The sequence below is a fragment of the Cheilinus undulatus genome, linkage group 8, assembly GCF_018320785.1.
Source record: "Cheilinus undulatus linkage group 8, ASM1832078v1, whole genome shotgun sequence".
NCBI classification, from domain to species: Eukaryota; Metazoa; Chordata; class Actinopteri; order Labriformes; family Labridae; genus Cheilinus; species Cheilinus undulatus.
In genome coordinates this window covers 45,467,744-45,493,281 of record NC_054872.1, presented here as the reverse complement: position 1 = coordinate 45,493,281, position 25,538 = coordinate 45,467,744, and the positions used below count along the sequence as shown (strand labels likewise).

At 39.9% G+C, this 25,538-nt stretch overlaps 1 protein-coding gene across 2 annotated transcripts in view; it reads left to right on the top strand.

Moving 5' to 3' along the window:
• The first annotated feature begins 13,500 nt into the window (after window positions 1-13,500).
• The window catches only part of LOC121513348 (thrombospondin type-1 domain-containing protein 7A), a 365,219-nt gene continuing 353,181 nt past the window's right edge, over window positions 13,501-25,538 (top strand). For both annotated transcript variants that reach the window (XM_041793044.1, XM_041793043.1), the window contains exon 1: window positions 13,501-13,536. In XM_041793044.1, the coding sequence (XP_041648978.1) occupies window positions 13,518-13,536 (19 nt within the window). In that variant the 5' untranslated portion in view covers window positions 13,501-13,517. The remainder of the gene's footprint in view (window positions 13,537-25,538) is intronic.

Below are 25,538 nucleotides of genomic sequence, written 5' to 3'. Positions count from 1 at the left end.
CATTATTAATCCTTCATATCTTCTTAATTAGACAATATTCTCACTGCTACTAAGACGCAGCCACAAGTAATGTAGAGTGTAATTATCCCCTAATGTCTCTTTCCTGTGGAAAAAGTAATTATATGACAGAAGACCCTTAATATAAACACAACACTCCAGTGCTTTACAGGAAGGTCACACCTGTGCACACTTTTGCAACCAAAGGCAACAAACATTGCAAGAACAATTGCTAGCATGTCTTTGGACTAGGGCTGCAGTAATAGATTCTTTTTGTAATCGAGTACGCTATCGATTCTTCTGACGATTAATCAAGTACTCTAATATGAAATATTGTTTTTTTTAAATTAGTCACTCTTGCTTTTTCAAGAGAAGTAGTACTAGACAAATGAGAAAAGACGCAGGGACCCTTAAATGTACTACTTTATTAAAAATTGTTTTTAACAGGTTCTCTAAAGAAAATATATTTTAGAAAGTGCAATGAAGTTCTGATGACAGTTTACATTTCTTAAAATTACAAGGAAAGGAATTCAAATAATGACATTAGATAATGCCATATTTGGGGTTTTAGGGATCCTCTCCCAGGAAACTTTGGGTGCTAGCACTTTATTTCTTTTATAATAGTTTATGATTTCTGAAAGGTGAACCTTTGAGTACAGGAATATGGTCTATTTTTCAAAGGGTGTTCACTTTTAATTTTTGCATTTTTTGTTTGTGAGTTCATCCACCATAATAATCTGACTTTTAAGACCATTCACTGACATGGAGAACACATTTTAAGGGATAAAGCTGCTTCCATGACCTGTTGAATCCTGACTGTATGATGATGAACTTTGACCTATTTAGTCTCTGTCTTGGCCTGTGGCAATAGCGTGTTTCTATTTTATTGGTGTCAGTTCATTATCAATACAAGTCTTATCAAATTATTTGAGATGCTGAAACTTTTTGAAAAAATACGCTGTACTCAAGATGTCATTGGGTTGAATTTTAGATAATTTATAATTAAATGTATAACGTGTACACGCAGAAGAGAGAGAGAGAGAGAGAGAGAGAGAGAGAAAGGGAGGGAAAGCACAGAAGCAGGACTTGAATCGTGAAGCCTGACTGTCTTCTGTGAAACTTTCAGTTCAGTCAGAGAAGTTTATGAAATTCCCTGAAGTCTCAGACACAAACTGAACGCTGTCTCACACCAGCGAGTGATGCATGCAACGCGTAAACTCATAGATCTGCGTAGGTTCACCGGTGCAGGCATAGTGCCATATTTGCCATAAAGCAGCGGCCAGTGGCTGTGTAAAAACTCAGGACGCGTGCCTGTAAACATCACTACATCAACTCCTCTTGCTTTGTGATTTTCCCGCCTCATATCATGCAAGTTATGTTATAGTAACAGTGAAAACAAGTGCATTGTGCCACACACATAGCCATCCGTGTGAAACACAGCACGCCGTGCAACACGGCGCGATGTCCAAGATTACAGCATGAGCATATATATATATATATATATATATATATATATATATATATATATATATATATGTATACATGACTGATTTAAGCAAAGCCTCGAGGCAGATAATTTGCCTCAAGGAATTTTTTTGAATCAATCCCTGGAATAATTGGAGAAATAGTTTCAGCCCTACTTTGGACTATACTCAGGAAATCTTTGATGTGCCATTTCAAATGCCTTTATTTGTAAGACTGCCAGCATTAATGCATTTATCACAATACAAATAAGGTCCAGATTTGACAAGGGATTTTTGTTTTTAGTTGCATTCATCCCATGCTGTTTTGTCCTCTTAAACTGGGCAGAAAATGTAACTGTAGTAATGGAATGTCAGCTCACACTGTGCAACTCAGTCGCTTATGACGCATAACCAGGGTGCGAATTGCCAGGGGGATTTCCTCCCTTCTGGTTCTAATCCCTGCCCTGATGATAAATTTTCATCTCGGGGGGGTGGGGGGGTGGGGGTGGGGGTATGTTTTATCTCTGACTCTGCTCAGACTGAATGCCTCCCACTCTGGTGGTCTATTCTCAGCAGTCACTGTGCAATTGAAACATTGATGACACCCAAATAAAATTTGAGATTTATGTGCTCATACTACAGTCCCATTGTCACGCACAGCCTGAGAGAAATCAGGACGGACCAGGCGCAGTGCAAGGATTACAACTTTGTCTGTGCCTATTGATATCAGAAGTTTAAACAATTTCCACGTCTTATCTTAAATAAAATGCTTGAGATGTTTAAAAGATTTAGCCTACGACAGAGAGGATTTTTTGTTTACATAACACTCAATGAGTCATATTAATTTATTAGCACTTGTAAAGCATGCAGGACTGATCACCCCAACCAAAAAAAAAGGATCATGTACACTTTCTGCTATCCTAAAGACCCGTAAATGGATTAACAGAAGACTATTCTTTAACTTTTGTGTAAGAACTTTCTCCCCATTGATGATAAGCATGACCCGTAACTTGTTAATTGTTCTAGGAAAGAGAGAGAGAGTATCGCCTGTGTTGTCAGTCTGAGCTTAGACCACTTTGGTTTTTGCTTTAATACAAGACAATCATATTAGCTAGGAACATTCAGCTCTAACTCCTGTCTTTCCTTCTTTGTTTTGATGGTTTTTGTCATATCATAAGGAAACAAAAATCCATTAGAGAAATCACGGGACTCTCAGCAGGTGCACCATCAGTGACTGTGGATGAGATGATAAGAAAGGTGGTGATAAAACCTTGAGAAGTTGTCTGACTTTTACCTGTTGAGATTTGAGTTTCTCCTCATGTAGTTCTCTCTCTCTCTCTGTCCCTCATGGATCATCTGCTGCTCAGCTGAGAAAAGCTGACACAGGAAAAATACCCTGAGGTATGGAAATCTGCTTGTGGCTCTCTGAGTTTGGCTCTTGTGTGCCCACAAACTACACACTTCAAACCAGTTGCACGACTCAGAGAGCACAGTGTGTGCCCGGCTGTAGATTAGAGGTCAGCTGCAAGAAAATGTCCCCCCTCTGATTTTTCAACAATTCGCACCCTGCGTATAACCATCATGCACGTTTTATGTGCTCACACTGTACCAGTGCAAGTCAGTATAGACTGTCTTGTTTCATGCTTCAATTAGCTACAAATGGTGACAAAACTGCTCCTCCTATCTTTCTCCAACAAACATGAACAGCATTGCCAGTAAACACAACTAGCAGCTAGATAATAACAAATATTAGTAGGCCTGTTTTCTTTGTTCTTTGTTTATTACTTTGATTAAGTATATTCATGGGGATTTAAGACATTGTATGACAGTTTGAAGGAAAATTTGCCCAAAGTCTGGCATCTGTGCATGACTCTGCTCTAAAGCCTTTCTGATGCACAGAGTCGCAAGTATCTGTGCGTCACACATGACGTAATATCTTTAGAGATGCTCTTTTGCTGGTGTCCAAATTTTCGCCTGGCCATGCATATCTCTGAAATTCTTGCAGATGCAGACCTGCCAGAGGTCAAAACATGCTACAGACATGACTTTTGAAGACACTGCCCCCAAGCGTTTGGGATAATATTCGTTTTTGGTGAGGAAGAAGCCGGGGCAGGTATGAGTGCACCAGATGTTTCAGCATTACAGTTCTGCATTATTTTATGCCCGTGCTGCTGTCCACACAGAAAGCATGACCGAGCCTTAACTGTGCGAGTGTGTGCTGACACATGACCAAAATTTCCAACATGCCAGAAGCGCATCCCATGAGTGACTAGTTGGGTACATGTGTGGCATGCCTAGCATGTGCCCCTGTTCACTGGTTTTCTAACTCAAGTGAAAATAAATTTACTCAGGTTAAAATTTACTTTGTAAAAGTTAAAGTTCTGCTCTGTAAATCTACTCAAGGAAAAGTAAAAAGTATTTCATTTAAAGTTTACTTTAAGTACTAAGTAGCTACTGAAGAATTGTACAATAAAATATAATTTTCCTTTCCTGACAAGAACAACAATAAACAGGTAGTTCAGGTTCTAGTAAAAACTAGATTAAGGTAACTGTCACAAGAGTTTGCTACTGTCAAACTGGCACCATCCCCTCTTGTCCATCGCATCATATACATTGTCCACGTGAAGCTATGCAAAGCTTTGCTTTGACAGGCTGACTCTGCCAAACTCAAAGCCTGCCAGTCAGACGTCCTGACACAACCTCAGCCCGTTGACTCTGTCAGGAGCTCACACAGAACAGTTGAGACAGCACAGGAACATTAAACTCCGGCAAATGAATTCTACCTGCATTACCCCCCCTCCTCATCCAAAGCTCTAATCTGGCTGTCTCTTTGATTGACGGTTGTGTGCTGGCCATGCACGACATTCAGAGACAATCCCATTCACATCCTATGCCATTTGACTTCACTCACTGCTTACTGCTGATATGTTGGCTTCTTACTGTCACCCACTAAGTTGTTGTAATTGCCCTGCCTTTGAGTTGCATTAAACCTAAAATTACAGCGAACATAAGCGTTAAACCTTAAATTATAGTCATGCACACTCAGTTAAAACACAAGTCTGAATACGCAAGTCATTAAACCAATGCAACTAAAAGAATAAGGACAAAAAAAAAATAGTTTTAGACTGTGAAAAGCCAAAACAGAGGAAACAAAACAGGACAATGCAAAATGAAAGCAGTTCAGCCAGGATTGAAGTGAGAATTAGGGGTTGACTAGTATTGTATTTTGTAGGGTAGATACCAATTATTAGTAGCTCCTCAGACCAATAAGTGATATTTGCATTTATTATGACAAACAAAATGAACAGATTAGCATAGAAGCATCAGGAAAACAGGACATGATGTCAGTGGCACCCACAGCTCAGTGTTCATTGTATTGCACTTGTGTGATATCTAGCCAATCAGATAGTGTTAGGATATGTGCCATAGTGAGACATAAGGTGAAAATGGAGAGTGAAAACAATGCCAGAGGGGGAGACATGCCTTATAACGAAGCCAGATTAGCCCAAATTTTAATTGATTATCACTTAGAGTTCTCAGCTATTTTCAACCATTGTGTCTTGTCTGGATTTGTTTTGTTTTAAAACATCAACCCTGTGGTGAACACTCAAACTCTAAACATCCTTTTCTTCAGGACAACCTGGGCTTTAAGATTATGTGTGTTGCTGTAGTGTCACTTTAATTTTCAAAAAATTAAGGGACTATAATGACAGAAGAAAACTGTTCAAAAATTAAAACTCAAAGTTTATTATGATTTAAACACAGTAAACAATAATGACTAAGAGTGTTTTTGCACAAACTTTTTCTCACATCTCTTTGGGACCGAAGAATAAAAAAAAAATCATAATTCTGTGACAAAAAGTCTTCAAAATATTCACATAAAAAGTCCTTGTTCTTTTGGGAATTTGAGTCATTATTTAAAGTGCAGTGACTCTGAAGGACAAATTACAGCCTCCTGTGTTTATTTCTCTCTCTTATGAGTCATTCAGGCTCTCTCCTTAATTTTTAAAGTCTGTGAACATGCACTGCTCTGCATTGCTATGAAGACAACAGCTTGCCATTGATTGTCATAGCCCAGTTGCAATATTTTCTGGGATAACAACAGACAATAAGGCGGCGGGCTAACCTGCATACTGCAGAAACGATCTAAAAATGAATTATAAATGGATAAAAAGACGTCCAGTATCAGAGTTACTGGTGTGGATTTCATCTTTAAAGACTCTGGAAAGTCAGCCAAGTTCCAGGCTCACTAGAAAATGTTGTGTAAGAGCTACAAATGCATGGAGAGCATCATTAGAAAGGCACAGTAGAGAGCTTTAAGAGGAAATAATTAACTGTTCAAAAGTTAACAAGCAATTTACCATGCAAGTTCTAACTTAGGACAAAGTTTACACTCTAATGAAATTTATGATGTTGCTCCAGCTGAGATAGTTTGAGCGTAGGCTTAAGTCATAACTTTAATCTTACACCTACCTCCTACTAGGTGTAAAGTCCTCTGTAGAATATGGCTGTTGTAGTGATAGTTGTGAGAGACAGGACAACCCAGAGGAAGACGAGGATTGAGGATTTTAGTAGCAATTTGGTGTCAGCAATGCATTAGCCATGGTCAATAACACTGATGTTTCCATGTTACCATGAACTTAGGCATTGCTGGTGCAACAGGCTACTGGAGCTTTGTGTAATGACAGAAATAAGGGTGGCTGGACTCTGCCTTAAGAACAGGGTGAGAAGCTTGGACATCTAAAGAAATATCGAAGTAAAGCTACTGTTCCTTCCCTTCAAAAGGAGCCAGTTTACTTGGTGCAGGCATTTGATCAAGAAGGCTTCTGGATCCCTATGAGAATTGTAGATCTCATCTGGCTTGGGAGCACCTCGGAATCCCTCAGGGGGAACTGGAAAACATTGCTTGGGAGAGGAATGGCTGGGCTGCCTTACTTGACCTTTCTCACCATGACCTAACCTCCGATAAGCGGAAAAGGATGGATGGATGCATGGATAGATGGAATGATGCATGGATAGATGGAATGATGCATGGACAGTTGGATGGATGCATAGATAGTTGGATGGATGCATGGGTAGATGGATGGATACATGGATAGTTGGATGGATGCATGAATAGTTGGATGGATGCTTGAATGGATAGTTGGATGGACGCATAGATAGTTGGATGGATGCATGGATAGTTGGATGGATGCATGGATAGTTGGATGGATGCATGGATAGTTGGATGGATGCATGGATAGTTGGATGGATAGTTGAATGGATGTATGGATATTTGGATAGATAGTTGGATGGATGCATGGATAGTTGAATGGATGCATGGATAGTTGGATGATGCTTGGATAGTTGGATGATGCATGGATAGTTGGATGGATGCATGGATAGTTGGATGGATAGTTGAATGGATGTATGGATATTTGGATAGATAGTTGGATGGATGCATGGATAGTTGAATGGTTGCATGGATAGTTGGATGATGCTTGGATAGTCAGACGGATGCATGGATAGTTGGATGGATAGTTGAATGGATACATGGATATTTGGATGGATGCATGGATAGTTGGATGGATGATGGATGGATGGATGGATGGATGGATTGATGGATATAAGTTATAATGAAAATTTTGGCCCTAATAATTTGCCCTCCCCCCGTAAGGATCCTGCCATTTTTCCTTTATTCTCCTCGCTTAGATTTATACCATGGCAACTGTGACCATATTGGATGAAAATAAACACCATTAAACTTCTCATCTCAACTGGTCCATTCTCAGGACCCAACACCTCCTCAATCAGATCCAAATTTATGATCCAAATTTATAGATATTTTGTCAACCACTAAGGTTTTTTTAAAATGAAAACTAGCACAGTTTAGACCCATGGCAGGACAAAACAAGGAGGAACAACGATATAGAACAAAATAACATGTTTCAACAGAGCAACATAGCTTTTTGCAACATTTGTCTTTCCAGGCACACATCCATGACCCATTAAGGGGGCTTTGCCACCCGCTATTGGATCCTGATCCACCAGTGGAGAACCACATCATGAAAGGATAGGGCTAGATATTTTAAATATTCTTCACAATAGCTTACAGATCCCTACAGAAACAGTTATGTCCTCATTTCAGCATTAAGTTTTAAGCAGTTGTACTTTGTTTTTCAATCAGCATCAACAATTAATCCCATTAGAGTGAACTACATCGACACTTAGGGATAAAGGTAGAAAAAAGTGTAAGCTAATTAAATCTACCCTTCAAACATGACATTAACTCAAAGGCAAACCTTAACATACAAAGTGTATTTGTTCTTTCTTCACCTCCTGTTTGAACATTTTAGTAAATCGGGAAAGTGAACTTCTTACAGAGACTCTAGATTTGTCTTTGTCACATTTTTTAAATACCTGTTCCTGTTAGATCATACCAGCTCTCCTTGAATGTCAAGCAGCCTCTGAATTCAGTTAAGAAATGCCTCTCTTTTCTGTTCTTTGTTAGTTGTCCATGGTAAAAAGAGATCACATCTTTATTCATCTGTGCCATATTGCGAGGCCATCCTACATTTTATATTTTTACAAGTTTGACAAATTTTCAAACAGCAGAAAGAGTCAGATCACAGATGGCATAACAGTCAGCCCGTGCTCCAAAAACGAAAGGATAAGGATTGTTAACTTTATTGGTGCTTAGCCCTCTGGGGACGAGACTTAATATACCAGCTTTGTACACAGCAGTAGCTGAAGAGAAAGTGATCCGATGAAGGTTTACAGGTCTGCAGCTGTAGAAGAGGATTCCTTTACATTGATCGCATTCTTCTTGGTGGTTTTTCCTTGAATGAATGATAGTAAGTAGTGCACAGAGTGGTTTCAGAACTTCAGGATACTACTGAGGAAAGCAGAGGTCAACTATCTTAACCTAGTGTTAATAAATACTGGTGAGAACCGTTTTAAAACTGAGGCAGAGTGCTGAAAACACACGGTTGTGTCCACAGCCTGTAGTCATCCAAGTGGGCTGACTGGGTCCAAGTCCTGCCTGTGGCTCCTTTCCCTTGTTATTCCCAACTCTCTCTGTTTTCCAACTACATCCACTCATATTTCTGTAAAAGCAAAAGCCTCAAGAATAAAAAAAAGTCTTAAACACATGCACTGAATACTCCTGCAGGACTTAAATTTGTTTAAAAATTGCATGGCCATCCTCTTAATAAAATTAAGGAGTTTACGATGATGAACAACCCCTATTCCAAAATAGCTGGGGCGCTGTGTACAATGTAAATAAAAACAGACTGCAATTATTTGCAACTCTCATAAACCCATATGTTTTTCACAATAGAACACAAAAACATATCAAATGTTTAAACTGGGACATTTTCCCATTTCACAAAAAAAATATTGTCATGTTGAATTTTATGGCAGTGGCACAGCTCAAAAAAAGTAGGGACAGGGCAACAACAGGCTGACAAGGTCAGTGGTACTAAATGAAAAAAACAGCAGGAGGAGTACTTTACAACTAATTAGCTTAATTGGCAACAGGTCAGTAACATGACTGGGTACAAAAAAAGCATTTTGGGGAGACATAGTCTGTCTAAAATGGGCAGAGGCTCACCAATCTGTGAAAAAACTGCATCTAACAACTGTGGAACAGTTTCAGAAAAAATGTTCTTCAACATAGAATTGCCAGGACTTTGAATATCCCACCGTCTATAGTAGAAAATACAATCAAAAGATACACAGGATCTGGAGAAATCTATGTGCACAAGATTAGAGGTCGAAGATCAATATTAGATGTTTGTGATCTTTGGACTGGCATGATTCTGGACTGGAAATCACTGCGTGGGCTCAGGAACAATTTCAGAAATCATTGTATGTCAACACACTTTGCCGTGTCATGTAGAGATGCACATTTTAGATGTGTCATGCAAAGAAGAAGCCATATGTGAACACGATCCATAAACGCCACCATCTTCTCTCCAAAGCTCATTCAAAATGGACTGAGGGAAATGGAAAACTGTTCTGTGGTCAGATGAATGAAAATTAGATTTTCTTTTTGGAAACTACAGACGCTGTGTCAGCAGACTAAAGAGGAGAGGGACCATCCTGTCTTTTATCAGCACACATTTCAAAAACCTCCATCTCTGATGATATGGGGTTGCATTAGCACCTATGGTGTGGGCAGATTCCACATCTGTGAAGGCACTAGCAAAGCTGAAAAGTATATAGAGATTTTAGAGCAACCTACGCTCCAATCCAGGCATCTCTTTCAATGACGGCCTTGGCTTTTTCAGCAAGAAATGCTAAACAACATACCACATCCATCACCACAGCATGGCTTCACAGTAGAAGAGTCCAGGTGCTGAACTGGTCTGCCTGCAGTCCAGACCTTTGACCAACAGAAAACATTTGGAGCATCAGAAAATGGAAGAAGTCTTGCAAAGAATGACCTGGACTGTTGAGCAGTTAGAATCCTTCATCAGACAAGAATGAGACAACATTCCTCTCCCATAACCCCAACAAGTTGTCTCCTCACTCCCCAAATGTCTACAGACTGTTGTTAAAAGAAGAGGGAATGCTACACAATACTAACATGGCCATGCCCCTACTTTTTGAGCTAATATTTTTTTTATTAAATGTCTCAGTTTCAACATTGGATATGTTCAGGGTTGTTTCTAGTTTTGTGAGGACCATATGTAAGATGCCGTTGGGGGCGCCTAATTTTCCAAACTACGATGGAGAGATTCCTAATCCATAAGACGATCCATGAACATGCCACATTCTCTTACACTTCACAAGCAGAACAGACTACAGTCATGACACTCAAGACACTCAAGCAAAATAACTGATAAAAAAGAGAATACAAGGAAAGCAACAATCCTCTTTATCAGGGGTCATCAAGTACATTTGCACAAGGGCCAGATTTAGTCTCAACAGAAACTTTGGGGTTGGACTTTCACATAAACAAAACTTAAAGAAAAATTTTGGTCTGATTGAAATATTATTGTAGTAGTATTTGTATTTTCTTTCAAACCGCAGGACATTTTTAATCATTGCCAGTGAAATCTATCCCTGTTATCTATAAAGCTGCAAGTCAAAAGGAGACAGGCCTGACAACAGGATTGGCTGGCCCCTGAAAATCCCAGAGAATGGGCCCTCCACAATGGTGATTAAGTACCAGTATTAACTCAGTTTTGACACTTTAAACCCCTTTTTGATACTTTTTGTGCCTTTTTGCCTATCAACCCCATTTTTTGCGAGATTTTAACCCCTTTTGAGCCACTTTTCTGCATGTTCTATCCCCTTTATGCCACTCTTTTATCAATTTTTGCCACTTTTTAACCCCTTTTCATTACATTTTTTTCAACAATTTTTGCAACTTTAAAACCAATTTTTGCCACTTTTAGCTCAGTTTTGATACTTTTTGCCTCTTTAACCCATTTTTTTTTACCATTATTTAACCCATTTTAAACCACTTTACCTGTATGTTTTATCCCCTATCCCCATTTTTTCTGCTTTTCTTCTTTTTGCCACTTTTTAACTCCTTTTCATTACAGTTTTGTACCATTTTGTCATTTGTAACAAATTTTTGATACATGTTGCCCTTTTTTTCCTCTTTTACCTCTTTTGGCACATTTTAACCTCTTTTCACAACTTTTTCTGCGAATTTCTGTCCCTGCCACTCCACAACCAATTTTGCCACTTATCACCCATTTTTGCTACTCTCTAACCCCTTTTCACCACTTTATCTAGTCATTTTGCAACATTTCTGCCAACCTTAAAGCGTTTTTGAATATCTACTAATTATGACAGTAAATTTGAGTAAAAACAGATCAAATGTAAAGTCATTCTAAAACTATTTCAGTATTAGTTGTTAGTGGGATGGATTTAACAGATGCAGACATTTAAAGCCAGGGGATACTTTAAAAACCACAACATCTTCCTTACGTCCTTTTCTGAATTTAATGATCTTTCAGGGTCCGGACAGGAAGCTTTTGGGGGGCCTGATATTGCCCCCTGGGCCACCGGTTGATGATCAGAGCACTATATGTCAATAAATGACAGATATTGAGTGTTTTTAAAAGAACACAACTCAAGTTTTTACAGCACAGTCCATCATATGTGACAAGTTAATTTTATTTTAGCCAACTTTCATGAAGCAAACACTAAAGCTGGGTTTATGAGAATACAGATCCCAGCCATCTAACTAGCTTTTATTGGAGATGAGGCAGTACATTCAGCTTTGGGCCCTCCTAGTGGATTGTGGGGTCCTATGCATTTGCATAGTCTGTATATAGCAAGAAATGACCTTTTATTTGTCATGTACATTTTATTATAATTCAAATGTGAGTTTTTGAGATTTGCAAGTCATTGCATTTGGTTTTTATTTATGTTACAGAGCGCCCCAACTTTTTTTTAAATTGGGGATGTGTGTCTGATTAAATTCAAAGGTGTGTGTGTTCAGTAGGGAGGATAGGGAGAGGGATAAGCGCAGTAAAAGCAGGGTAGTGTGGTCTTAAAGTTATCATGGTGGTCTTATCTTTTTTAATCAGCAATTCCCACTCAGCAGTTTCAGAGAAGCCTCTGGCAGAGTGCTTGCACTTTTTTAAGTAGAAACTGAAAGCTGCAAAACATCAACTTCACTAATAAAACATATGACTGAGGTGTAGTGGCTCCCTTATTTTCTTATTTTCAGCCATCAAGATTACTTCTATTGGTGCTAGATATGTCTTTATTTCCTTGCTATTTTTCAAAACATGTATGGATGGAAAATGCTTCATGATTTGCATACCTTAGATTTTAAATAAATGTACCAGGTATTCTGGGATTTGTGCTTTAATAAGAGGCATTTTAACTGTTGTCATGCTGCAGAATAAATAGGCAAACAGCCAACATTTTGATCCAGTATCCTCTACTAATTTTCATCAACACTAATATGCTACAGAGAGGCTCCCAAGATTACACAGTGCTCATGTTTCCTATGTGGAAAACATAAAATGATTACTCTAAGTCCTCATTGTCACTTCTCCTGCTCCATCTTTTCACTTTCACACCCCTTTCACACAAGGATAAACACCCCTGCTCCCACATCTCGTTCTGCGCTCTTTGCCTCACTGTTTTGCTCCTCCTTACCCCCCACCCCCTCAACTTCCCTCCCTCCTTCCACTTTCCCTCGCTCTGCATTAAGCCCCGCTTGTCTCTCTGCCTCTCTGATCCTGGGAGCAGTGCTTATGGGTGCTTCTGAGACCAGTGTGAGCACTGCTGGTCTCCAGTTGCCTTCCCAGCACTTCCAAGTGGAGAGGGGGAGAAGGAGGAGGGGGAGGGAGGAAAACAGGGAGACAGAGGTAGAGAAAGTAGGGAGCATGCTGGAGAGGCAGAGAGAGTGATGATAAAGGAAAAGAAGAGAAAGATGAGAGCGGGAGAGAAAAACAGACAAAAGCCACGAGTGGAAGAAGAGAGAGAGGGAGAGCAGGGTGGCACAGGGAGAAGAGCAAATGAGTGAGCGGATAGGAGAGAGAGAGAGAGTGAGTGAGTGAGCAAACGAGAGGGAGGGAAGTGAACAACACTGCAGACACTCGCCCACTGTCACTGCTCCACCACCAGAGGACAGAGGCAGCAACGGCAGCAGAGGGAGCAGATACGATGGAGGAGGAGGACCGTACTGTGCGTCTGCGGCTCAGTCCCCGTCACTGACAGCCTCCCTCTGGGACCAGCCTGCCAAAGTGTGGAGCAAAAAGGCAGAAAACAAATCTCTCTGTCCTTTCCAAGACCAAGAAGTGGACCTGAAACTCCTGCAGGACTGACGGACTCATTATTTCACTCTAGTACTCATGCTCTCACTCTCAAACTGAACTTCTTCTTCTTCTTGCCTTTTGGACTATTTTTTTCTTTTTTTTTTCTTTTCTACCTTCCAAGCTGAGTGGATTTACTTTTACCCTGTAGTGGACCATGGGGCTAGGGTGGAGGGGTGCAGCAGGGACCCTCCGAATAAGGACAGAGGGGAGCTGGCACCTTTTGGTGACATTGCTGCTGTGGTGCTGTTTCTGGAAGGCTCACGCGCAGACAGACGATGGGAAGTCTATGTACTTCTGGGAAACAGGTACTGCTTAACCACTAATTAGAGCTTATTTTTGATCCCTTGTTTTGCATATGGAGTGTTTATGATGGTGGGTGGGTGAATTAGTATGTGCTCTGCTCTGCTATGTGACCTCCCACACTCAGAAGCAATTTGTGGAAAAATGCATCCTGAATGATATGATAACTTCCAGATTTGGGGGATGATTCAGGATCAGTGCATCCATTTCAGTTTAGCAAGAATAAAAGATTCTAGGATCTTGCGCAGATTTAGTCGTTTTCTCATGCTTTATTAACTCTCACAGGTCTACAGTGCTTCCAAGTGACACACTTTGCTCGTCTCACAAATGTGTTTGTTTGAGGTATCGACTCCACGCTGCAAAACTTCAAAGATGCATGCACTTGAAAGATGACCCAGAAATCTACAGTAGAGCTTTTTCTCCTCCCACTGAATAGCATGTGGCAACGCAGAGCGGCGGTGATCCATTTTTGAATGGATTACTTTCATCTCCCTGAGTCTCAGGTGATGCACCATTATTGAAATGTTGCTGCTGCTGCTGTGTGTTACAGCAGGCGGATGATTGATAGGTATTGCTGCACAATGGTGTTTGGTGAGGGAAGTGGAATGGAATGGTTTTTGATGGTATTGATAGAGCACATGCATTAAAAGCGCAGGGTTTGAGTGAGTGGATGTGTACGTGGTGCAAATTATACATGTTATACATGTTGTGGAGTGATAGTGTTTTTATCTGCACACGCTCAGCCTTGTTAATCTGCATTAAAGGACAAGTTGTGAAGGGTTGATTATGTGTCACAGTGAGGTCCAGTGAATCACAGTCAGTTCATTTACATGCAGAAAGAAAGAGCTGGCTGGCTGCAGACTGCTGCTCTCAAACACCCCCTCCTGCAGACCACCACTGTAAGATACCACCTCCATCAGAATGGTAGTAATGTAATTTGCCGGTACAATGCATTTGCCAAGTAGTCTGCACATTGTTTCGTTGACTACATCGAATTTTTGGTATAAGGTTTTGCAGGTCAGGTTAGTTACTTTTGGTATAAAATGCTTAAGTTACATTCTAGTCTTTCCTAACTCATCCTACTCTAACCTTAACCTTTTCCCTAACCTTATCTGAAAGTGCACTCTGGTTTTATCTTGAAAGATTTTGCATGGAGTTCCACCCTGACAGTAGTGTCTGCAGAGGCAGGTGTCTGAGGATTGCAGTCTGCAGCCTGACTGTCTTGAATTTTCTCATCAGTCCAACTAAAACTGGACTTTAAAATCCCTTTAAGCATGCGTAATTACATTCCTAAAGATGGACACACCTAGATGATACAGTTGAGGATCCATTTACTCTTGCATGTATACACCTCCAGTGAACCCAAACTAGACTAGGCATTCTGCACGTACTTTACAGTTTCCTTACCGAGTTTTGACATGGAAGTTGACGAGCATGAATGCTAAGCACAGCAGAAGTCTTGTTGTCTTCTGCCTTTGGCTATCACCATTAAATTGGAGAATAACATCACCTTTATACCAAAAGTAAAGCAGAGAGCACGTATAACATGCAGTAGGGATGTGCATTTCAACAAAAATTACTCTTCAAGGGTCACTGGCAGTTATTTGAAGATTAACTGACTTGAGTATTGGACCTGGATGTACATCTGAGTTTGTTAGCCTGATGCTAACACATAATGGAAAATGCCATCAATAAGCTACTAGATTTAACATTTCTTTTTGCAGATATTTACTTCAGAAACAATCTGATGAAATAGGTTTTTTAACTCAGTGTTAATTCCATTGACTGAAACTATTTCTAAAAATATTCATTGAGACTTTTTCCATTAGAAAGACTGGACAAAGATTAGCCAAAAATAGATCTTTGATGACTAAAACTGACTAAGTGTAAGTTTAGTTTTTGTCGAGATGACTCAAACTAGACTAAATTCTCCACTGAGGATAAATCTGTCAGAATACAATACATCTGTATCTCTTCTGCCTCTCAGCTGTAGAAAACAGGGACCCCAGGTTTGGCAGAGTGCAGAGAACACACTACAGATTTAGGCAAGAGAATAAAGGCTTGGACTAAAAGTTAAGACTAAAATGTGAGGACTTTGTATGGACTAAAACTAGACTAAAATGATTTTGAGTTTTCGTTGACTTAAACTGAAAAGGGTAGAAATGATTTAAGTTTGACTAAACTTAAAATCATTTAATCTAAAGACTCAGTCTGAGTCTAAAATTAAAAATAGCTGTCAAAATTAACACTGTTTCAGCTGATCATTTTAGAAATATTAGGCTGATTGCAACAGAGTTGGTCGTCTCTCAAAAAGATGGTTGTGGGTTCGATCTCGACACATCAACATATGACTGAACGAGATACTTATCCCCAAGTTATTCCCTCTGCTGCATCAGAGGAATGCATATATATGAATGGGATTAATTGATACTGATGGCCACTTTACATACTGGCCTTCACCATCAGTGTGTGGATGTGGAATGAATAGTTAAGTGTGACTTGCAGTGTAAATATCCCTTTGAATAGTCAGATAAGCACTATAAAAGCCCAAGTCCATTTACAGTTTAGTCAATAAGCTGATCAATATTGGTTTTCTGGGGTCTACACCAGTATGATTCCTAGTAGTTCATCAGACCAACAGGCAATATTTGGTACTGATATGTAAGTTATTCAATAAACCTTATGCATTTTGCATTTATGATGACAAACAAAATGTGCTTAATGTGACAGAAGTAAAATTGCATGATCAAAAATTTAAAAAAAGCGCCTATATCAGGGAGACTGAAAAATTGTGTTGATTGGCCAGTGGCCATGTGACATCTAGCCAGTCTGACTGTGTCTTGTTGGTACAAACAGAGCCAGAGGGGAGGTAACACCTCATGGTGGAACCAAAGTGGCACACTTTTTGGCTAGTTTTACTGGATGCGGGTAAAATAAAAAGCTGATGATCACTAAATATTGACCTTGAAAATTGAGAAGACTAATAATCAGTGGACTTCCTTGTAAAAAAAGTGTAAACATAGATTTTCTTGTTGAAGTTGAGACAAAGTTTGTTTCTTAGCTCCTCAGCAGGGTCACCAGACATCACTGCAGTCTTCTTTTTTTGTTATTGAATGGTGGCAAGCAACCATCTGCCCGGTGACAGCGACACATCACATCCAAGCGCTGTAAAAATAATGGCACATGTTCAGTTTTAGATTACAATAATAGCTGCATGAGTGCTGAATGATGAATTACTGACAAAATAAAATATAATTTCCCATCCTTTGCTCAGCGCTGTAAAGTTATTTATGTTTTTACTGTTGGACACGCAATGATGTAGCAGCTTGCTAAGTTGTTAGCAGTGCCAGCTGGATCTAGGTCCATAGTAACTAGCTAGAAGAGAGCATCTTGCCACCTAGCGTAGCAGAGTCGGACACTTCTGTCAATATATTGATTTTCCCTCAGTGCTTGTGTACCGGGACAAGGACAGCCATCCTATTTAGATGGCCTAACAGAGCTATAACCATAGCTCAACTTAACTGTGCATGTAAAGATAACGACCACTGAATGCACTGGAACAAACAGAGGCTGAGCCCCTATTTAAGGTTCTAGAGCTGCAGATGTTGCAGTGATTATTACAGTCAGGATTTCCAGTGGATACCGAGAAAATGACTCACTGCAGTCTGTTTGAAACATTTAAGGGAAGTCCTTAAATGCATAAATTAAATGACCGGCTTGATTTAATCCTCAATTAGACAGGAAAGCTCAAGAGATTAAGGCATGCTCCTCTTTACACAAAACATTTTAACCACAAACTCTACAGTTTCCCTTTCCAACCCTAACTCAAACAACCACTCACAACCACTCCACCCGCCCCCCCTCACCCAAGCACCAGTCCCTGGTTGACGTATCCGACGTCTCTCCTGTGGCTCTGCATCTTTAAAGAGGATGTAGCTGAGTAAGGAGATTAAAGAAGCAGGGATTTAACAACCCAGGAAAGACGGCCCAGCGAAGAGACTTGAGAAAGAGAAAGGCCGAGCAAGCATAGCTGGCAGGGAGAGAGAAACTAACTTAACCTACATCTACCCTACTGTAGGTCATCATGATTATGCCCCTCTCCCACGCTACAGCACCTTTCTCCCACACTATACATGCTCCTGGACTGGAAAAGCTCTAGGCTCTTGGCTTTGAAATGTAATCCAGTGCTTGGAGTTACTTCACTTCTTCCCAAATAAAAAAGGTAGCGCATTGATTTCAGCCCCGGAGTCTTCTTTTGCTATGCCTCTTTGGTTTTGACAATTGCCTGCAGAGTATTAAAATCACATAGGGCAATTTAGGGCTTTGAATCCCAGCGCTTTTCATCAAAACGTGATTATGTTTGCACAAGATTTGCATGCTTTTTTTCTTGCCAATCGAAGCTTGTTTGAAAGAAAAAAAAAAACTCAAAATGTTTGTGCACATTTGCAGAGTGTGCAGTGGAGGGAATATTCTTGTGGCAAGCATTGCTCTGATGTTTTGCATATTGATGAGTCTAGCTGAAATACAGCCCCTGTCTTCGAAACTGTGGGGAATTGGGCCTGCATTGCTTTTATTGCCTCCTCTGAAAATATGATGTATCTGTTTTGGAAGGTGAGATAGTTCAGTGCTATTTTTTGCTTTGAGAATTCTATTCAAATGAGGCTGGTAGAGACAACAGCCTCCACCAGACGAGTGCGAGCGATATCTCTGAAGGTGGTGGTAAAAAAAAAAAAAAAATAGAGAGAGGAAAAAGTGGAGCGATTACAGCCACCAAGAGAACGGGGTTGGTAATGGTGATGAGGGTAGTGGTGATCATGGTTTGCCACAGTTTTTCTGAGGCTTTTAAGCGATTGCAGGGAGATTGTGTGTCCCAGATGTTATTTTCACACTTTTTTCCTCCAGTTGCTTCCTCTCATTGAGCTCCCCCCCAAAGTATATTTTGTATATTGTACTTATGTTTAAACTTTAGGATCAACATCCCTCTCAATCAGTGATTGGGCTTGAGATGTGCATGATTAGCTGGCTTAGGAATCAATTTCAACACCCACCCTTGCTTGTTGGCACCAGAAATGCAAATAATATGTTTTTTTTCCCCAAAATCAATTCCGGCCTGTTACCATGGCCAAATGCTTTGTCAAAACCGTAACACAACTGCACTTATAACAAGTTCAGCTCCGATTGATGGTGCTTTCCCAACTGCTATTATGCTCCACAACCTAGATGTAAACAAGCAGAGGACAGATAGCGTCGGTAACATCTAGAGCAACATGGTTCACCAGTGTTTTGATCCTGAAATGAAGCTAAAGTTGACTGCCTTAAGGTTGAACTCATGGTTCTTATGACTCGAATGGAGCCATGTGAAACCCCATTCGGCACTTGTATGTAGAAGTGCAACAGGGATCAGAAGGGGTCAGTGCTAGTAAAGCTAATGTTGGTACCACTCAGCAAACACAACTCTCTTCATTTACTTGAAGAGACTGTGATCCCATGAGTTACAAGTTGTACTCTATGGCCCCTTGCCCGAACATTATATTGCAGTGATGCTTTGCACATCTGAGACAGGTATTCCTTGCGTCAAAGATCTTGCTCAAGTGCCCCCACTGGATACTCGTTGTGCTCAGACTGGGATTTAAACCCCCAATGTCCCGTATCAAAGTCAACACAGTCCACTGAACTACTCAGCAGCAAATCATATTCCTTATCCTTTTTTTGCAAATGCATTTTCATGGTTATAAGACTTCTGGATTCCTTTGCACCACTTTTAGCAAAGTCCCTGCAGTGAATTACTTAAAGTAACAACAAAATGCTACTTTTCACCTTAAAATAATACTTTAAATGTTAATCTGCTAATGCAAAGATTTTCCACTGGGAGGAGAGTGACCATACCAGCACCACAGAGCAGTATTTAATGCCTGTGCCAGACTGGGTGTGTTGCAACTGTGTAACAACTGTTTGGTGGTTTGAGTTTGATTTCAGTGTGCGTGTTAACAAGTCCAGGCTGGCAGATTGCCAGCGAGAGTTCTACTTGCCATTAGGGCGTTATGTGTATCTCTCACATGCTGAAAATTGAAACAATAGAAGATTCCCTTATTTTTACCATGAGACGTGCACATCTCCTGGCTAAAGTAGATAGGAAATGATGGGTAGAAAGCTAAATTTGCCTTGTTCAAGTTAATATTTATGTCCACATCAGTAGAATATGTCAAAGGCAAGATGAGCAGCACAGTTATATTTCTGTTTTGTGCTTTTCATAGTAAAAACCCTTGTCTGGCAATTATGTGGGGAAATTCCTCTTGATTGCACAGTGCTTTTATTCTGAAATTTTCCCAGATGTTCTAATACAAATGAAGTCACTTGTAGGGAGATTAATTACGATAAAACTGGAGAAGAAAAACAGGATCATTACAGTAGGAGATGCACCCAACACTCAGCACAGACCTTGAATGAAAGCCGTGATGGTGCAAGCTGGATCTGACGCATGCTACAGCCAACATGCAGCCAGTCTAAGACTGAGACTGTCAGACTGGCAGTGGGGTGCAAGTCTCTCACAAGGGTGCGTGTGGTTTTAGGGCACCAGTAGAGACCTTCGGTGGGTGCCTAAGTGTACCATACTAAATTCTTATATGGTGTTTTTTAAAGCCTCATGTTTCTTTAGGGTTTTAGAGCTTTAAAAAACAGTGATGATGAACAATATTCCTTTCTTTGGCAATGATTAGTTACAGCTACCTGCACCACTACATCTGTATAACCAAATGTAATGCCATTCTGTATTGTATATGCCAAAAGCACAACATTACAGCAGCTAATTAATGTACTCGGTGGCCTGTGGGTCAAATGCTTTCATGTCTTGTCTCTATGCCTACCAGCCTTGAAATAGACAGAACCTCTGCAGCAACAGTAGTGAGGATGTGTCATTCTTTACATTAACCTACATGCTGTATCTAAGGAGAACTGAAACACATGTAGCGGCTCGCAGATGCACTCAAGTAAACACACACAGCGGGTGCCAATTCCCCGTTTATGGCTGTGTGTGAAATTCATTAGATTCTGTTGTTTGAGCGACATGGTTGCCAGGTTTGAGCTGTCATGACTCTTCTGTCCGCCTGAGGACAAAGCAATTACAGGTGTTAGAACAGGTGATGGTTTATTCAAACAAACAAACTGAAGCGTCCGGATATCTCTGTATGCTTCACAGTAAGAGTTTCTGTGCATTCTGATGGTGAATCAGGGGAAATATTTCACAAATACAACTGTAGATGAAGAAAATTAACGTTTCCATTTTAATTTGAAAAGACGTGCCTCAGCAGTTGTTAAATGATCAGTCTGGTTCAGCTCATTGGTGAATAATGGGTCTGTAATCTGTTCTCGGACACAGATTATCCATCTTTTAGATTACACAGAAGTCTCCTATGTACACTGATAACGCAAATCCCATTTAACTTCCTGACTCACCCTTTTAGGGTCAAGTCCCGTCCCAGCACATGTTTGACTGTCATTGGCCTCCTAAGTCACCTGAGTTGCCTGAGTCATGAACTTGCATCCAACCTGTTACTTTATTTTATCCACCACACCTGTGGAGGTTTGTCTAAGCCTGCCTGCTGTGGCTATCAGTAGAGGTACAAGATGCATTATGTTTGCACTGAAATGTCTAAATCAATATAAAATACAACTAAACCTATGTTGTATAATACTAATACTTAGATAACCTCAAATATTTGTAACAGTTTCCAAAGACAGGAAATATTCTTGATTTTTTATAGAACAAAATTATTCTATTGAATGTTTTGTCTTGACCATGGTCTGTTCTTTACCATTTCATGAAAAATACCAGCTTATTTTAAATTGGATGGCAGCAGCACATCTCAAAAAAGAAAGGACAGGGCCATGTTTACCACTGTGTAGCATACCTTCTTCTTACAACAGTCTGTAAACATCTAGGAAGTGAGGAAACCTGTTACTGGAGTTTTTGGAGAGGAATGTTGTCCCATTCTTGTCTGTTGTAGGATTTTAGCTGCTCGACAGCCCTGGGTCTCGTTTGCCAGATTGTTGGTTTTATGATATGCCAAATGTTTTCTGTTGGTGAATGGTCTGGACTGCAGACAGGCCAGTTCAGCCTGGACTCTTCTACTGTGAAGCCATGCTGTTGTGATGGATGTGGTAGGTGGTGTAGCATTGTCTTACTGAAACTGTCAAGGCTTTTTCTGAAAGAGAAGTTGTCTGGATGGGAGCATATGTTGCTCTAAAACCTCTGTATAATTTTTCAGTATTGATAGTGCCTTTCCAGATGTGTAAGCTGCACATGCCATAGACACTAATGCATCCTATACCACCAGAGATGCAGGCTTCTGAACTGTCTGCTGATAAAAAGCAGGATGGCCCCTCCTCTTTTTCAGTCAATGAGACATGGTGCCCTAGTTTCCAAAAAGAACTTTTTTCATTCTATTCTATTTTTCAAAGGTTCTTGAATCTTCTTGAAATTTAGAATCATTTGACCACAGAACAGTTTACCATTTTACCTCAGTCCATTTTAACTGAGCTTTGACCAAGAGAAGACGCTGGTGTTTCTGGACTGGTTCACAAATGGCTCTTTGCATGATACAGCTTTCATGGATGACATGACAAACTATGTTGGGGGACAATGATTTCTGAAAGTGTTCTTGAGCCCATGCAGTGATTTCCTGTCCAGAATCATTCCTGTTTTTATTGCAGTGCTACCTGAGGGCCTAAAGATCACAAGCATCCAATATCAACCTTTGGCCTTGCTGCTTGCACACAGAGATTTCTCTGAATCGTTTGATGATATTATTATTGTAGATGGTGGCATATTCAAAGTCTTTTTGGGTGAACATTTTTCTGAAATTGTACCACATTTTTTAAGGGAGTATTTTTGCAGACTGATGAACCTCTGTCAGTCTTTACTTCTGAGAGACTCTGCGTCTCTACAATGCTCCTTTTGCAGCCAGTCATGTTACTGACCTGTCACCAAGTTGTTGGAAATGCTCCTCTAGCTCTTTTTAATCAGTACCACTTACTTTTCCAGCCCTTTGTTATAGCATTCCTACTTTTTTGAGACATGTTGCTGCAGTCAAATTCAACATAAGCTAATATTTTTAATCAAATGGTAACATGTCTTAGTTTCAACATCTAATATATGTTGTTTATGTTTTCCTGTGAAGACAATATGGATTTGTGAGATTTGCAAATCACTGCATTCTGTTTTAATTGTATTTTACACAGTGTCCCAACTTTTTGGAGTTGGGGTTGTACTCTGTGTCTCCTCAAACCCTTTTCTTGTGACATTGATGTCTCCGCAGGCACTGATAAATTTGTATGGTGCATTACAGTTGATCTCAGAAACGGGAAAACTCAAGATTCCATTCAGATACATCATCTCAAATATCTCAAAGTTGGAATAATGAATCAGAAACTCGGATGAACTGGGATCTGGTAGCAACTGGACCACAGTCAACTTATTTGTAATGTCAGTTTTTGCTCCTGGCATCTGACCTTTAAGTCCATAACTGCCCATTCAATGCCCTGAAACATCTGCCTGGACTGTCACTGGTTAATTCAATACCAGTTAAAGTGCCACACGTGTGTTTTATGATCAAACAGACTTCAGCTTAGTGCACAGTGGCTTAAGATCTGTCTTTACAGTGTTAGTCTGTTTGGTCAGAATCCACTCATCTAATCTTTTTTTCTTAGTTATTCTACTTGACAACCTTACACTAGTCATCTAAGATCACCTTTTTGCTGCACACCTATTGCCAAAATCCTCAGTTGCTCCTCTGGATGCAGTTCTAGGATAAGTATTCCTAGGAAAATTAACCTCAACCTTGGCAGAAGCTTTTTCCAACAGCCTGAAGTTGTGCTTAGATGCACCTGGAGAGAAGATTACAACACCAGACCTCACTTCATTTCTAAATACCAACACTTTACCCCAGATTTTCTTTGACACTGTCCTGGGTGTTTAAGAAGCTTCTCTACCTTTACGCAGAATAGCACAAGAACAGTCTCTGGGTAGATCACCTCTCTTTGAGACACTTTATAACCATTTAACCTGTTGAGTTTGGGCATTGTTGTGATATGGTTAGTGTGCAGTGGGCAGGAACACGTCCTGAAATATTAATAGACCCTTGCCAACATTCGAATGGTTCATGTCCTTGGGAAATGTTTTATCAGTGTGCCATGAGCTTAACACACAGGGCTGATTCCAGACCTTTGAACCAACCACTGCGCCCAGTTGACTGATCCGTCTGGCGTGATTAGCTTACTTATCCATTGAGCCGAGAAAGGGGGTTAGCCAATCAGCATCACAGGCGGGGCGAGTTCTGTTGTCAAGCAGCTGTCAAAATGTGTGCCAGAAGCTTGAAGGAGAAGTAACAATACTGGTGACAGATAAAAAAATAATGCATGCAAAGTACTTATTTTCCCTACCTATGACACCATAGTAGGTTTATGGCTGATGTGGCTATGCTTCATGTTTGACTTGACATACGGTTCAGACGAAATTTGTTGAGGAGGAATAAAATACATTTTTCCATGCACACTAAATCTTAGAGGACATGCACCATCAGACTGATCCTGTTCTATTCTGTAGTATTAGGATTTTTACCTTGAAATCAAGGAAACTTTTTGTTACATTAAAAAGGCCAAAAAATTCAAGCCATTGCTTTGGCAGTTATTTTACACCCTGAACTGACAGCATTATGATTGATAAAATCAAACCCTTAGCTCTTTTTGAAACAGGTTGAGCCACTTGTTAAATAATAGAACTGAAACTGATACTGATGACTCTACATGACCTCAGAAATCAAACAAATCCTGTAAAATGCCTGTAAGCAGGCAAATAGGATAGTTCCAATAGCATGCTACCAAATAAATCCCTTTAAAGTAATGATGCATGCTATTCGAGTTTCAATTTCAATCACAGAACAACAATGAAAACAAGATAAGTGTGATTAAATGATTAAAGTTGCCACATGCTGGGCTATACTTCCAGTTTTTTTTTTTTTTTGTGTGGTGGTAAATGTTTTAGTAATCTTGAAAAACAGATGGATTTGCAAGCCTTCATGTCTGCCATCAGGCAAATCCATCTCAAAAATCTCCAATCTGCAACACATGTGGAACATACAGTAGCAGGTTAGCCTGTCGAGCTCAGAGAAGAACCACCGCCCTGCATGTCTAATACCTTCTTTTGTTTAGTTGCTCTGATTTGCCCATCATGAATGTGACAGACTGAACGTTAATCCAATCACCTTCCTAGAATTCTTTTAAATGCCCTGCCCTTCCAAATGCTTGGAAGTTTCATGCAGTGGTTATATGAAACAGTCTATCTAGTGTTTCAGGTAAGGTTTTTGTGCTTGTTGTGATATTTTGGCCATGAAGGTAATTCTTTTAGTTCATTTTTTGTACGTGTATATTGTCATTTTGGTATATCTATGTTTTTTCACTCATTTATTTGTTCAAAATCATTATGATTTTGATAGGATTTTTGCCAGAATGATACTAGATTTTCAACAATATACTCCACAAACATATTCGGACAAACAGCCAGTATTTACAGACAATATAGCAGATTTGAAATATCAGAAATAATAGTCATATTTGCTGATAACATAATTTGCCTTTTTAAGCTAATATTTGCCAAGACCAATATCATGCAGATAATATGGTTCATCCCTACTTTAAAGACTGCTTAAAGATTGTTTGAAGATAGCTAGATGATGTCTGTGTTGTTGAAGAATACCACTAATCCATGCGCAAAACAATCTTTTCTGCTTGAAAACATGTCAGTCTAGTTCTTTGATGTTCTTTGAATAAAGAAATGTTTTCCAGCTCTGTAAAAACTGTTGCTAGAGCTTTATCTGAGCCACCTCACCAGCAGCCATTGTTTACAGGCTTGCAGTGCAACTGAACCACACCTGTAGGTACTGCCTCGTTCTCCTCAAACAACACTGATTGGTCAGGTAATTTTGCAGACCAGACACAAATGTTTGAGAGTGGA